The 11166-nt window shown below is 42.2% G+C and overlaps 1 protein-coding gene across 1 annotated transcript; it reads right to left on the minus strand.

Moving 5' to 3' along the window:
• Positions 1 to 132: 132 nt before the first annotated feature.
• sowahb (sosondowah ankyrin repeat domain family member B) lies at positions 133 to 11166 on the minus strand. Its single transcript, XM_085168484.1, has 4 exons — positions 9569 to 11166; positions 6675 to 7054; positions 6301 to 6488; positions 133 to 6088 (listed from the first exon to the last, which is right to left on the minus strand). The coding sequence occupies exons 1-4, from the start codon at positions 11052 to 11054 to the stop codon at positions 5632 to 5634; spliced, it is 2511 nt and encodes an 836-aa protein (XP_085024610.1). The 5' UTR covers positions 11055 to 11166; the 3' UTR covers positions 133 to 5631.

Genomic DNA, 11166 nt, shown 5'->3' on the forward strand with positions numbered 1-11166 from the left:
CCAATCATGAGTTGTGTTTTTTGGTTAAGCGGCTGCTTAAAATTAATAGACAGATATGTGTTTTAAGCTGTTTTTTCTTTGAAATTGAGTGACTATCTTTGCTTTGATGTTCAAAGCTAAAACACGCTGGGGTTTGTTTTTTTTGTTTTTTTTAATCCCTTCATGTTCAGTATATTTTCCTTCATGAAAAAAAGCTCTGTTGTTCCTGCTGTAGGAGTTGCCGGTGGCCATGCCAGGTCCCTGAACGCACCACGGCACCAGTAAATAAAGAATATGAAACTGAACATGTGCTGTGTCTTCAGTTTGTTCCAGATTACTTTCACACAAACTGCAAAAAAGGACAGTGTTATACCCACAGCTGTCGGAGATCTTTGGCTTTGCTGTAGAAGCAGTAAGGCGAGCTCCTGATGTCATTTCAACACTAAAAATCAAAGTATAAAGATAATTGAAAGGTAACCTCTACCATCGTCATCTTGTTTCTGAACATTTTGGGCTTTTTTTTTTAGCCACATTCAAAAGCAAAGCCCAGGTGGGTCCCACTGACATGGTAAACATTAAAACGGGACAAGGGTCCATTTTTCTTAAATATATGGTGACCTGTGGAATAATCAGAGAAGGTAGCGTTGGTGTAATATCACAAGCTCTGAGTGTGCCTCTGGGAAGCTTTTGCTAGGAGACCTTGGATCCAACTATCTGTCCATTAGTACACTTGATATAGCTAGGAGAGGTTTCAGGATTTAAGATGGGCTGGAGGGGTGAATGGAGACGGGAAAGTAAAATAAGGTGCAGAAAACTGAGGTGTTTTAAATGATGAAGACAGGTTTTCTTTGTGTTAGCTGGCTTGATGGAACCTAAAACCCCACCATGGTTATCAACCTTTGTTAACTCTGACTTTTTGTGATCTTTCTTACCGTCTCTCACACTCACATAAAAGGAGAGCATCTCATTGATCATTTGACTCTTCTGGACAACACAGATGAAGTGAGTGCCATCTGCTTCAGCCAGAGATGTTCTCAAAGGAACCAGGAATGAAGATCTATTAAGAACATATGATATATCCACAAATAGACTGAATAATGTTCTATATTCAATTTTCCACAGCTGGAACTGTAGCAAACATGGCAGCAGACTGACTCAAGAATAAAAAAATGTGCTTTCTGCACAACAAACTAAAGCGTGTAGTGTCAGCAGGACCTAGCTCATCAGGTTGCAAAGATAAAACCTGTGACATAAACTACAAAGGCGGTTTGAAAACAACATTCAGAACATGTGCAACAAGATATTAGGAACAAAAAGACCCAGAGGACTGTGTTCTTGATCCCTTAAAACTGTTAAGACTATTTCAGCTGATTATCCCAGAATAAAAGGGTTCAGCATATTTAAGAGATTTCCCGTCCTCATTCCCCCCGCCCAGCTTATATTCTGTCCCAGAATCAGAACTTTGTAAAATGCTGTGAGAACAAAGGCTGCACGGATTAGTTTTTACACATGTATGCACACAGATAAAAGGGAAGCAGCTCAAACAGAGAGATCTCCCACACGTAAATCTGCAGCTTTGAAACAAGTCCAAACTAAAACGAGGGCCCTCCCCAGGTTTTCTTTTGTTTCTCGTGTGCTCTGTGCCTCTGGTGTCATTACAGGCCATTAACCTTTGTTCCCTGTATTGTCTCGAGCTCTCGGTTAGTCTCTGAGTTCTTGTAACCTCATCACATCAAAGGGCAGAACAGCGTCATGGTAGACGCACTGTTTCAGTCTCTCTGGCATCGGTGGATTTATTCTCCCTTTGTTTTGTTTCTGTTTTTTCCACCATCTTCCTCTTCCTGGACCTGGCTGCTGATGAGGGAGTGGAGAAAGCTGAAAACGATTACTTAAGTCACTGCTGCTAAAGGTGGTTCTACAAGCTGTTGAATCATGGGGTGCGCTTCATTTTTCACAGGTTAGGTTTACTGTAAGGATTTGGCACTTCATTGAGGGTTAAACTTTGGGCTGAAAAGCTTGGGAATGCATTAATGTTAAAGAAGAAACATGCCTGTGAGTTTATAACCCCCACCCCACACACAAGAGTGGAGGCAGCAGCCAACTCTGTAGGCGAACCATGGCCAAGTTTTTGTCAAAAATAAAAGTACCACTGATCCAAATTATGTCAATCTTGGCATAAAACTTACTCAAGTCCCCACCAACACACCTGCTGAGTTTAAATTTGGATTTGGATAAACAGGAATGACATAGGGAAGGACAAATGGAGCATGATTTCACAAATTTATAGTAAATAACTTTGGCAATAACATATCCCAGCTGGGTGTATTATGAGACACTGAAATGGAGTGGAATAATGCTACAGGTCAGACCGGTTATATAGAAAGGGACTTTCTGCTGCTGAGCTTGTTCAGGCAAAAACCACACATACACTTACATACACACTTCTTTCTACTGAAATACCCACATTACATAATCTAAAAGTCATGTTTTGAATCTGCAAAGAGGATGTAAAAAAAAAAAAATTGCCTTTACAGCTACAAGAACAGCAGCACCCTGAACCCTGACGAATATTAATTTCCTTTAAGTCCGCATAATGTGACTGTTAAGCAGGTTTCAAGTCCCCATTACAGTCATACCCACCCAAACACAACAAAAACACAACAAATCAGGATCGAACATGCCCACAAGCATGAAGAACAGTCTTGAAACACAGAAACAGAAACTCTCACACCAATGTTTCACAAACACACTCCAGCATGCTATCTGACTTGCAGAATTTATATTTAATTGCAACATTTCAGACTAGACCTTCATCAGGCCTTTCAAATATAGATACAAAAAACATATCATATCCAACTGTGAAACATATTTAATATTCAGTGGTGGTTTGTCAAAGTAAACAACAGACAAATTTACAAACAAAACAGTCAAATGTAATGTACCCTGGTCATTGTGAAAGGATAATACTTGTGCTTTTACATGTTTTACACTACCTCAACTTCAAATTCCTCCTCAGCCTTTTACAAATTCTCCATCATTTTTTTTTTTTAAATTTCTTGAGTAGTTTCTTGAGTTCCTCTGGAAGGTCTGCTAAGAAGCATTTAAAAAGGGTGTAGCCCAAAGTGTTTATGAGAGAGATTGTGATACTTTGTTGTGGTGGTGCACATATAGCAAAATGTCAAAGATGTCTAGTACAAATTTTACATGTTTACTTGATGATTGTAAACTTTTTTTTTCCACATTTAACATTCACTCATTCATACAATCTGTTTTTTTGTAACGAAACATATTCACGATAGAAATTGGGTAAAAGAATAATCAGTCCCACTTTGACAACTGATAAACTGAAAAGAAACAAAGTGGTGACATTGATTATAATTTGTCACAGTAATTAATATCACAAAAATCATTTTGTCCCCTATCCACCAGCTACAACTTCAGTTCAGCTGTGACAAAAGTATAAACAAATGCAGAAAAGTGTAAATTTAAATAAAAGTACAACTTTTCAAAGCTTTTCAGGGACTGTAGGGGAGAAAGTTAGCTAATGTTAACTGTTATTAACTACTTCAGGCTAATGAATATATGAGCAAGTATTAGCCATCTGAAGCTAATGGTCGCATCAAACCCTGGTGTCAGCCAAAATTAGCTCAACTAGTAGTAGTAGTCAGCTCAAGCGAATAGTTATATCAGGCTAGCAGCTGAAGTTAGCTGACAACAGCTACTATTAGCCACCTCAAGTTAATGTCATGCTAGACTAGTATCCAAAATTAACAGACATTGAATAGCAATAACAATTTCAAGCTAATGGTCATTACTAGGCTAGTAATCAAAATGACCTGATAATAGGTACTTTTAACCTTTTCAACCAAATATAATGCTAAGCTAATAGCCAAAGTTAGCTGACATTAAACAGCCTTAGCCACCTCAAGCCAGTGGTCATGTTAGATTAGCAGCCAAAATTAATTGACAAGTGACATTAGTAATTGAAATTGACTACCAGTAGCTATGTCAAGCCAATGGTCACCAGTCAAAATTGGCAACCACTGAAAACCAAACTGCAGATGTTGACAACAACATAACATGAAAACAACAGTCAAATTAAAAAGGTGGAAAAAATAATGCAAATGTTAATTAAATGTGTAGATTATTGGCACTCAGAAAATACAGACAAAGTTGTAAACTAAAGGAAGAATTTGACATTTTGGTATATGTGCTTATTTTTTGTTAAACATTATTATGGGTTCATATCAATAACACAAATGCATACTCCCTAGGAGACAGTTAATTTGTGCCAATCTAATTCACAAGTTGTTTTCCGAGTGACTTTAATTCTTGATTTGTCTATAATATCTTTATGAAGTCAAACTAAACACTGGTTAAAAGAAAGGGGGGGGGGGGGGGGATCACTGAACAAACTGATGGATGGTGTGTAAACAGCAGGAGGAATGTAAAACAGACATTAACAAAGCAGCGGTGTGTACTCCAAACTCTAAATAAGTATCAGTAAATGAATCACGGCTGAAACTGGAACTGTCTCTCCTGTTAGCCTGCAGCTTGTAAACGTACACCTTGTATGTTCTCCTGTCACAACTGCAAGATAATAAAGTCATGCTGAAAACCAGTCAAGCGCTCGCAGATCGGATCCCCGCTTAAACCATCGCATTCTTTAGATCATATTTCAGCTTCTTTGTGATACAATCTCTTGTTAGGCATTCAAAGTCTGCCATGGAAACTCATTCATGATTCTCTTTATCGCAGTTGTTTGGCCTGAGCTCAAGGTTTTGGCCTTCAAAAAACTAATCTCTCTTTTGTTATAATAAGAAGTGGTGAAATATTATACGGCATATTTATCCAGTTGGAGAGGCTTCCAACAGTCGATCAACAGCAGAAAAGGACCAACAAATGAGGCTTTAAAAGCAAAGCTCACAGCTGCTGTTGAAAGAGCTGATTTATCTGTTTATAGGGTTTTATAGTTCAGAAAGGTCTTCACAGAGGAGAGAGGAGGCAGTCAAATCCTACATACCCTGAAAATGTGCAGTTCTATATATCCGCTGTGAAGAAATCCTGTTTATCCTGTTGCATATTTTCACTTTCACTGAAAGAAAGGGCGATTATTGGTATGCCACTGCTCTTTCTGTAAAACAAGGTCATTCTTAAAAACGCATGTTTAGGAACTACCAGCATTACCACCAGAGGGTGTGTTGAGTTTTTTTCCCCACAAGAGGTTTAACCGCTCCCTAGGCAGGTATTGAGGTTTTTTTCACATGATGTCATGCAGTCATTGTCATGTCATTGTGTCTATTTAATACTTGTTTCTGGGTTAAATAGCTAGATAATTAATAAAGTGGTAACAGTGACTGCTACTGTGAACACTGTAAAGTTATATTAAAGTGAATTATGCAGTGGCCTAATCAGCATGGCTTGTTCTTTTAATAGTTTTCTGGCAGTTTTTGCTGGTTTCAGGAAAGGAAATATTTTAACTACTGTATGAGAATCACTGCTGGTGCCCAAGCATATGACAAAGGAATAAGTGTGACAAACCGTTAGCTGCTTCTTAATCTCTGTCTTGGTAGTTTTTAAGACCCGCGGACCAGCTAGCTGTTCTGACTAGTCCATGTTGCAAGACTCTTGAAACAAGCTTAACCCTGAAGTTTAAGCTGAGGAGTTCACCTGATGTGCTTGAAATCGTATTAACGATTTGTGTTTAAGCAACGCAGCGAGTGAGGTTGCCCGTTTCACCTTCGTTCTACTCGCAATTGTCAGCGGGAGCTCTCTTGAAGCTGAGGAGGCATGGTGACGCAGGTGGCGGCTTTGCTTCTGCTGCTGCTCCCAGCTGGTGTTTGCCATCTCGACACCTTTCTTTCCTGACATAACGTCCTGCATCGGCGCTGCGAGCAAGTGGAACATTTCCAGCGGCGCGTCGAGGCTCAGGTACTGCCAAGGTCTCTTACCTGCCATGTCTCTCTGCTTCACATTAGCTTGGAACTTCTTGATTAGCAACCGAATTATGTTTTTGTGACCGTGCATGACAGCGATGTGGAGAGGCGTGTGACCGCTGTTAGACCTGGCGTTTACGTCGAAGGTAAGAGAGTGCTTTTCAATTCCATACCTGAAACCGAAAATGGATGATGGATGAGTGCCATTTATCATCTATAAATAATAAACACATTAAAGATTTTATAACGCTGCTGTCAACACAAGAGAGTCATGAGTGGGTCACTGGTCTACCTTCCACTATTAAACCTGAGCAGACAAAACTAGCACTAATCCGCACAAGTACTTCAGACGTTCCTAATTATAGGTCACAAGTTTGCTGCGTACCCTAGAGTGTTGAGGACTCGGTGGTCGCCGTGTTTGGCAATCCAGTGCAGTACAGTGAAGCCTGAGATGAAGTCTTTTTTGTTGAGGAGGGATGGTTCCTCTCTGAAGAGGGTGTAGATTTCCGGCCAGTTGCCCGCCGCCGCCTTAACCAGCCAGGTATGTTCCCTCGGCTCCAAAGGAACCAGCGACTGATGACAGGAGCACACATAATTTTAATTAATGAAGCCTCATCATGTATTATATGATATGTGTGGGGCAAAAGGAGAGTATAGGTTTTATAACCTATGCTAAAAGCATGTAACCTATGAACAGGTGAACAGTAATTAATACTTGTGATTATGTTAGTCACAGTTGTTAGTTTTAATAAGTCTTACATGTCGACCGTGGTTGTCACGGTGGTTGGAGGAGGGCGAGGCTTCAAGAGATGGATTTATTTTTTCTCCTTTTGGCTCGTCCAGACTGGCGAGGCTGTGGCTTCGAGGCGGCGTGGAACAGGATGATAATGAGGAGCACGACAGATTGTGGCGGAGGCTGAGCGAGGAGGAAATCCGGTGGAGGCGGCTCCTCCGAGCCTCCTCGGTTCCTCTTCCTTCCCTTGCCTCCCCCTGAAGAATCTGGTCCAGGTCGGCTCCCATGCTGAGGGACATCCTTTGTTTGGTGCTCATCCGGTTGGTGGCCCCTGGGCGCTGCCGCAGGTAAGGTGAAGAGACGGAGTCATCGCTTGACGCCGCGTCTTCACGATCACAGAGATCACCTTTTAGACAGAGGGAAGCGTTCAGTGTGGTAGAAATCATTGATTCCCACCCAGCGATAAAGGACACCAGGCGATGGTTATGGTGCAGGTGGGAAAGTAAAGGCAAGTTTGAAAAGATGTTCCTTAAAATTTAGTTCCAATTAACCAATTTGAACATGAAAGACAGGGCTGATAAAGGACAGAACCTGCTGTTTTAAATGATTAGAAGTGAATACTGAACTTCGTCACCGAGCGACGCAGCGGTGACGAACGAGCTGAGGGCTCCTGCTCGTCATAGAGCTGACCGGTGGAGCGATGCCAAGGCACTGTTTTAGTGTCAGCACAACTCATCATGGAGTCCGACATACTCTCTTTGGTTCGTTTGACAGTTTCCTGGATTCTGGGCATGCCTACAGGCACACCTGTTTTCACGGAAATGTTACAGAGACAAGTCAACAGCTGGATTACCACTTTTGCTTAATGCACCTCGGGCAGAGGTGCATACACAGGAAACCCAAAATAAGGACGGCAGCTTATTTAAGCACATACTGTTCATTATGTGTCAGGAATGAGTTGGACTCTATTACTGAGATGAACTGTGAAATGTGTGGAGGACCAAAACTGACAAAAATCTGTCATTCATAAATATAATAAATGTAATCATTTTCTTATCAATTTGCTAAAATGTACTATTAAAAACCCCATAAATGTGTCTCAGGCTATAATCACTTATTTTATGTTTTAAATAAATAAAAGACTGTTGGATTAAACAAATAAAGCTTTTTAAAAAAATAAATAAATAAATTAAGTATCACTTCTGACTATTAAGCGGATCATTTTTTTTAAATTTCTTTTAAAATTTACTCTTCTCCTACCAATTGAACAGTATGGAGGACCACAACTGTCAGAATCTTAAATAACCTAAATGAATGACTAGCTCAGGAATCTTTACTTAATTTAAAAAATAAATAAATAAAAAATTCTCTTGTGATTATGGTAAATGATATAGATCAAATATGATTTGTATAGTAACATTTTGTAACAAATAGAAGGACAATCTATCATTTTCACTTGTTTGTGTTAATATACCCTTCGGCCACTTTGTCAGGTACACTTGTTTAACTGCTTGTTAATGCAAACATCTAATCAGCCAATCAAGTACAGCATGTAACATGTTTAAGCATGTAGAAACGGTAAAGTCGAGCTGTTGAAGGTGAAACTGAGGATCAGAATGAGAAACAAAGGTGACTTAAGCGACTTTGAATGAGGCCGGTCTGAGTATTTCAATAACTGCTGATCTAGTGGGAGTAAATATCCAGTGAGCGGCAGTTCTCTGGGTGAAAATGCCTCGTTGATACCAGAGGTGAGAGGAGAATGACCAGAGTGTTTCAAGCTGATAGGAGGGCAACAGTAAGTCAGATAACAGCATGTTACAACCCAAGTATGCAGTATGCAGACACGTCAAACCTTGAAGCAGCGGCAGAACCAGAGTCATTCCCATCAGCTAAGAAAAAAGAAACTTCACACAGGCACACTAAAATAGGATGAAATTAGAGGGGGATATCTTCCTGGCACAGTTAGGGCTCCTTAGTACCAACTGATTTTCATTTAAACCCTACGCCCTACCTGAGCATTGCTTGCCCTTCCCTTTATGACCACAATGTTCTTATCTTCTGATGGATACTTCCAGCAGGATAACGGACCGTGTCACAAAGCTCATTTCCTAATATATAACTGTACTCAAATTGCCTCACTAATCACCAGACCAATCCAACAGAGAACCTTTGGGATGCGGTGAAATCGGAAATTCACATCATGGATGTGCAACTGACAGTTCTGCAGCAACTGTGTGATGTCATCATGCCAGTGTGAACTGAAATCTCTGAGGAAAGTTTGCAGCACCTTTTTCAATCTGAGCCATTAAAAATTCAAGCAGCTCTGAAGGGTCTGGCCCAGGTGTACCTAATAAAGTGGCCGTGAGTAATTTTACAATAATAATTTCTAAAATGTAACAAACAAAAGCAAATGTATTAGGTAATGAAATAAATGAAACATCAATAAATGAATAAATAAACAGATCTAGATGCTTGTTTACATACATACAAGTTTTTCATGTGTCACATAAGAACTTGACTTTTTCATCCAGTGAAAAGTGAAATTTCATAATGTAATTAAATGCACCAAAATTAATATTAAAAATAAATAGAGGCAATAATCTATAAACTGTGACATAAGTTGATATTTCTTTATTTTATTTTGTATTTAACTTTCAGCTATATTGATTTTTAAACTGATTTAGTAGTCATTCATTTTGACATATTCATTTAATTTCATTTACTTTCTGCATTAGTTTCCACATTTCTGCCTGTGTATGACAGTGAGGAGGTTCTCCTGAGGACATTTATCGCTGACAAAATCAGGGGGAGTCATTGAAACAGGGGAAAGAGTGATTTTGATGGGGACCATTTTCAGTGGTGGATTAATACTGACAAGCTTCTAACCAGCTAACATTAACAAAAAGACCTGCTAGCGTACCTGCTCTGATCTGCAGATCCGAGGAGCTGCTGGTCCATCCCAATGCTCTGGTAGAGTTAGACGGCGGCCACTTGGTGCTGTGGAAGCCACCAGCGGACGAGGGCGAGTAGATGCTGCTGTGGCTGGACGACATCAACGGTCCGTGGCTCTGATTGGTCTCTGGTTTGGGTTCCCTTGCGAGTGGTGAGTATTGGTGGCCCTGCTGGATGTTGTGGTGGAGTGCCATCTCCAAAGGCAGGCTGCGTCTGGTGGTCTCGCCCAGTTCCAGCCTAGGGCCTGCAGTTTCCCCCCTCAAACCTAGATAGTGAGGGCTGAGCTTTTCCCCTTCAGCGCCCTGGATGTAAATCTGTGGGACAGATGAAGGTGCAGGCGTGTCTATGATGCATGGCGATGAGGAAGACATGGCCCTCACTGTGTCACCGAGCGGCACATTCAGTGGCCACGCTCCTCCTCCTGAACCTCGCCTCATGGGGACCTCCTCTACGTCATCTTCATCATAACTCACAGCAGTTTTATAGCTCTGTCTGTGCTTCAAACGCCTTTGGGTGAGCTGTGGACGCACAGGAGGCTCCTGATGAAGACCACCTTCTGGAGGCTGGGGCCCCCTTCTGAGGGCCTCAGTACTCTGAATGTAACTCCTCTGGCCTGAGGAAGGAGCAGGCGGAACGCTAGGGGGCCGTGCTCCTGCTGCTGAACCCTTCGTCACTATGAGCTCCTCTTCATCATCTTGGCTCACAGCAGTTTTGTAGCTTGGCCTGTTTCTCGCCCGTCGGGGAGCACGCTGAGCATGAACACCCACTTCTGGCTGCCTCTGCCCTGTGAGGACCTCTGACCCTGGGCTGGTTGCTCTGTGAGGAGGTGCAGGTGTGACACCAGTAGGTGGACCAAAACCCACTCTCTGCTGCCCCTGCCCCACTTTAGAAGCCTGATCGAGAGCAGGAGGCGTGGGCAGACTGGGTGTCTTCAGCTGTGGTGTCTGTGGGCTGTGACTCTCTACCTGTGCTGTCACTGGTTGTATAGACTGGTGTACCTGCTGCTGCCTCAGGTTTAAATTCTCCTGCACGCTGTTGTTGTTGGTCAGGACGAGGCCAGCCACAGGTAGGATTGTTTTCGTTGCAGTTTCTCCCGACGGGGCGGGTGCAGTCGCTTCTTTCTGCTGCGGTTTCTGTCGCGGCTTGTTAGGAGCGGCAGTTTCGGCGTTCTTCCCGACCGGGACGCACGGAGGGTCGGAGGAGCCCACTTCAGCCCCCTTACCTGGGACATATCCTCTGAACTTCTTCCTGAGGATCACATGAGACACTCCGTCCAGCTGTTTGACGGTGGCCACGGAATTGACAAACTTCTTGAAGAGCTCTCGGTTTCGGTCCTGGTCCGCATGATCCCGAATGAAGTTTTTGAAGTGCAGAACCAGGTCGGAGTTTTTCACTGTGCCTCCGCGGCTCTGGAGGAACACCAGCACCGCGTCCTGAGTGAACTCCGAGGCCATTGCGCTCCGATTAGTGCGTTATGCAGCTCCTCTCTTTCTCTCCCGCCCTCTTAGTCCCAAAGGTCAGGAGCTGTTTCTGTCAGACCAGAATAAACTCCGCCCACCCCAGGTA

Source organism: Neolamprologus multifasciatus, chromosome 7 (genome assembly GCF_963576455.1).
Source record: "Neolamprologus multifasciatus chromosome 7, fNeoMul1.2, whole genome shotgun sequence".
In the NCBI taxonomy this organism is placed as follows: domain Eukaryota; kingdom Metazoa; phylum Chordata; class Actinopteri; order Cichliformes; family Cichlidae; genus Neolamprologus; species Neolamprologus multifasciatus.

Coding starts and splice junctions, on each gene's coding strand:
- sowahb (XM_085168484.1), bottom strand. CDS start 11,054: ATGGCCTCGGAGTTCACTCAGGACGCGGTGCTGGTGTTCCTCCAGAGC. Junction 7,055..9,568: donor GGATCTGCAGATCAGAGCAG/GTACGCTAGCAG, acceptor TCTGTCTAAAAG/GTGATCTCTGTGATCGTGAA. Junction 6,089..6,300: donor CGAGTCCTCAACACTCTAGG/GTACGCAGCAAA, acceptor TTTCGGTTTCAG/GTATGGAATTGAAAAGCACT.